The sequence below is a fragment of the Alligator mississippiensis genome, chromosome 7 (genome assembly GCF_030867095.1).
Source record: "Alligator mississippiensis isolate rAllMis1 chromosome 7, rAllMis1, whole genome shotgun sequence".
Taxonomy (NCBI): Eukaryota; Metazoa; Chordata; order Crocodylia; family Alligatoridae; genus Alligator; species Alligator mississippiensis.
Genome location: NC_081830.1, coordinates 27,517,965 through 27,521,619, shown reverse-complemented (window position 1 = coordinate 27,521,619; position 3,655 = coordinate 27,517,965). Strand labels below are relative to the sequence as shown.

Here is a 3,655-nt window from a genome sequence, read left to right as displayed (position 1 = left end):
AGCACAGCCAGAGTCTTTCAGGATAGATAGAAGGGACTGAAGCAATACCAGAAAATGGGAAAGACTAAAATATTGATAACAAATACACTTCCCTGAGAGAAAAGGAACCCCAGAAGTCCTAGCCACTTTTAGGCCTCTCCCAATACTTTGGTTATCATCTCAGTCCAGCTTCCTCAGCAGAAGGGATCAGTGGTGGTGGAACTGTGAACCTCAAGATGGAGATAGCTGTACCTCACTGGATAATGTGGGGAAAGCCACCATTGAGCTTTATGCCACCCTCAGGCCACCATTTGGTGCTTTCCTTCTTCTCTAGTCTCTGCTACCTTCCTGTAACCTGGTTCATTTATGGAAATCCCATCCTCATAGCATATGCAAGGCATGTCATCAAGGACACTTAGGACTGATTTAAAGCCAATATCATTTCAGCTCCTAAATTCCTAAGCAACTTTTTAGAAAGGACACACTTGTTAAAATATTTTCTTCTCTTATCCTGAACAAGGTCAACCTAGATTCAACTGGTATTATATGCAAAAATTCAAGATCATTTTTGGCAAAGCTGTCATAGCTTAACTTGGCCTCAACACAACCTGTTTTCAAAGTCTAGACAAAAACTTTGCGGTGGTTCTTTTTGCTGGATATTTTAAAATTCATTGACACTTCCAAACTCTTTTCACATTTATGAAAATGTTTATTGACAGTTGTGTTTCAGTATCACCCAAGTACATGCATTCTTCACACGCAAAAAGTCTACATTCAATAATACTCTGTTTTAATTTATATTTAGTTAATGTTATAGAAGAACTGCAAATTATAGAATAAGGTTAAATCCTTTGAAAACTAAATAGTTGTAAGATTTTGCCCAGAGCTATTTTTACTTCTTTGCTTTTCAGACTGTAGATGATGGGGTTTAACATGGGGGTTAAGATACTGTACTGGATAGAAAAAACTTGATCTAGAACCAGTGAAGAAACATGGATGGATTTCATATACTGGACAAAGCCTGTTACATACAGTAAAGTCACCACAATGAGGTGGGAGCTGCAGGTTGAGAAGGCTTTTCTCCTTCCCTCTGTAGAGCGTATCCTCAGGATGGTGGAGATGATATGGGTGTAAGAAACAAACATGAGGAGGAAAGTGCCTGAACCAATGATCAGAATAGAAGAAATAAGAGCTATTTTGTGGGCAAGTGTCACGGTGCAGGACAGCGTTAGTAGTGGGGGAAGTTCACAGCTAAAATGCCCAATTTCATTGGGTCCACAGAAGTGCAACTTTAATAGAGGAACCATGTTGAGCAGTGAATGCATAAGACTTATTGCCCAGAAACCACCCACCAGCTGCCTGCACAGTCTTTTGTTCATGGTCCCCACATAATGTAAGGGATCACATATGGCAGCATAACGGTCATAAGCCATTGCTGAAAGGATTAAACTTTCACAACTAGCTGAAAGAAAGATGAAGAACATCTGGGTGAAGCAAGAATTGACAGAAATAGTTGTGTGTGTAGCTATTAAATTCACCAGCATCTTAGGGACAATGACTGATGAATAGCAGATGTCAATAAAGGAGAGATGAAATAGGAAGAAATACATGGGGGTATGAAGGTGAGTATCAGCTTTTATCACCAGCATGACGACTGTATTCCCCACCAGGGTGGTTAGGTATATCACCGAAAACACGCAGAACAGTAAAATCTGGACTTGCGGATCATTGGAAAGTCCCAGAAGTATAAACTCAGTCACAGTGGTTTGGTTTTCCATTCTTAAGTAGTGACCTGTAAGAAGAGAAATTATCACAATGGCTGTGAAAGGAATTTCCATGAGATGGAAGGAAACACAGAGAGACATCTATCTGAAGAACAGATTCCCAGCTCACCAGAGCTAAGTTAGAAAAACAAACAAACATATCCGCATTTTTTTTTCCATTTCAAAATGCTTCCCTAGTGTCCAAGACCTGGAGGATTCATTCCAGGTTCTTCAGGATCTAAGTTCTAGCTGTATATCATAGAGATCAGGATCTGTACAAGACCTGGCTCTGGCTCTCGCCTGGGTTGCACAGACTTCCAGCTGAAAAAACTAAGAGACAAGCTTCAGTTAGAGCTGGACCCGGCGCTAATTTCAGGCTTTTGGCTTTATGACAGTGTAACCCTGGTCTGCCATGCTAGGGGCAGCCCACTGCCATTCTCAGATCCCTGGCGTGCCAATGGCCTTGGTCTTTCTCCCAGTCCACCAAAGGAATGGTAGCAGCAGAGCTGCAAAGTATCCTGCCTTCCCTTCCTGTAGTGCAAGACACGATTTAAACTCTCTCTCTCTCACACACACACACACACACACACACACACACACACACACACACACACACACTAATTATAGGCACTTGAATTTATGAATAACAAAAAGGAAAATACATAACTAAGCTAATAATTTGAGCTACCAATTAACAATAAACAACCAAACATTTACACATTTACTATTTTGACCCCAAAATACTATACTCCACATTAATAACACAATATTTACATACATAAAAGACTTAATACTTCGATGCTCAAGGTGACAATAAAATGATTTTTGCAACTTTTCAGTGGTCAGCAGAGGAAGCGCAGCTTGGGCTCTGTTAGGCTCAGCACACACACCCGGGTTTTCACCCGGGCTTGCAGACAGCAGAGGACACCGTGCCCTCTGGCTCATCTGCTAAATGACTCTGGCTCCTGATATCCTCACACAGTGCTGTCCTGCACTGCTATAAACCTTAACTCAAAAGCAAACATAACAATGCAACACAAAACCCACCACACTTCCCAACCCTTCTGGACCTTTCCCTACCCCTTTGCTCATGCCCCATAGGTTTTCCCTTATCACACAGCTTTCCAGTGTGACACCCAATACTTGCTTCCCCTCCAGTGAATCCCAGCCTTTCGCAGATGCCTAAGGCAACCCAGGCTATTTCCCTCTGGTCTCGCCTTTAATTGCACCCCACACAGGCTTGTGGGTTCCTGGTGGCTGCGTCTCTGTGTGGATCAGCCTATCATATCCTCTAGCCCCGGCTTGGTTGCTCAGGGCTGCATGGTCTCAGGCCCTCTGGAGGTCCCCTCATGAGCTCCAGCCATCCCTAAAGGGTGGATCAGCTCCACAGGGCTCCGTCTTCCCACTCTGTCCCTGCACACATACCTTCTCTTTTAAAGGAACCCACCCAGCCAATCAGGAGGCTGGAATTTTTGCGGTCTTCCTGAGGGCTCACTTTGTTTTCCTGGCCTCTTACTGGAACTTCCGTCTTCTAAGTTGTCTCTGCTGGGGATAGCTTTCATTTGCCCTAAGTTTGGCATCCTTAGAGGGACAAACTTCTTGTTTCCTGTGGTACCTGAGAAGGGACATACCTCCTCTGCTGCAAGGTGCACTGTGCCCAGCACACAGCACTCTGCTTCAAGGGACATGCACTTTAAGCTCATTAGAACAGGAAATATGGAGGCGCGATATGCCTAAATGAGAACTGAGGAGCCTAGGATCCCTGGGTCCATGACTGAAGAGCAAATCAGTTAGTGGAGCTGTTCTCCATTCACTGCTTGTGGGCAAGCCCACTCAGTGAAAAGTCTTTGAACAAGAGATTCAGGCCTTTCAGTGCCTCCTGACCCAGAAGAGTCTGCCTGCATAGAAAGGTT

General features: G+C 43.8%; 1 protein-coding gene across 1 annotated transcript; it reads right to left on the bottom strand.

Moving 5' to 3' along the window:
* Positions 1 to 821: 821 nt before the first annotated feature.
* On the bottom strand, positions 822 to 3,322 carry LOC102561324 (olfactory receptor 5G9-like). Its single transcript, XM_006268520.2, has 2 exons — positions 3,259 to 3,322; positions 822 to 1,771 (listed from the first exon to the last, which is right to left on the bottom strand). Exons 1-2 carry the CDS (start codon positions 3,320 to 3,322, stop codon positions 822 to 824), a joined length of 1,014 nt encoding a protein of 337 aa, XP_006268582.2.
* Between the last annotated feature and the right edge of the window lie 333 nt (positions 3,323 to 3,655).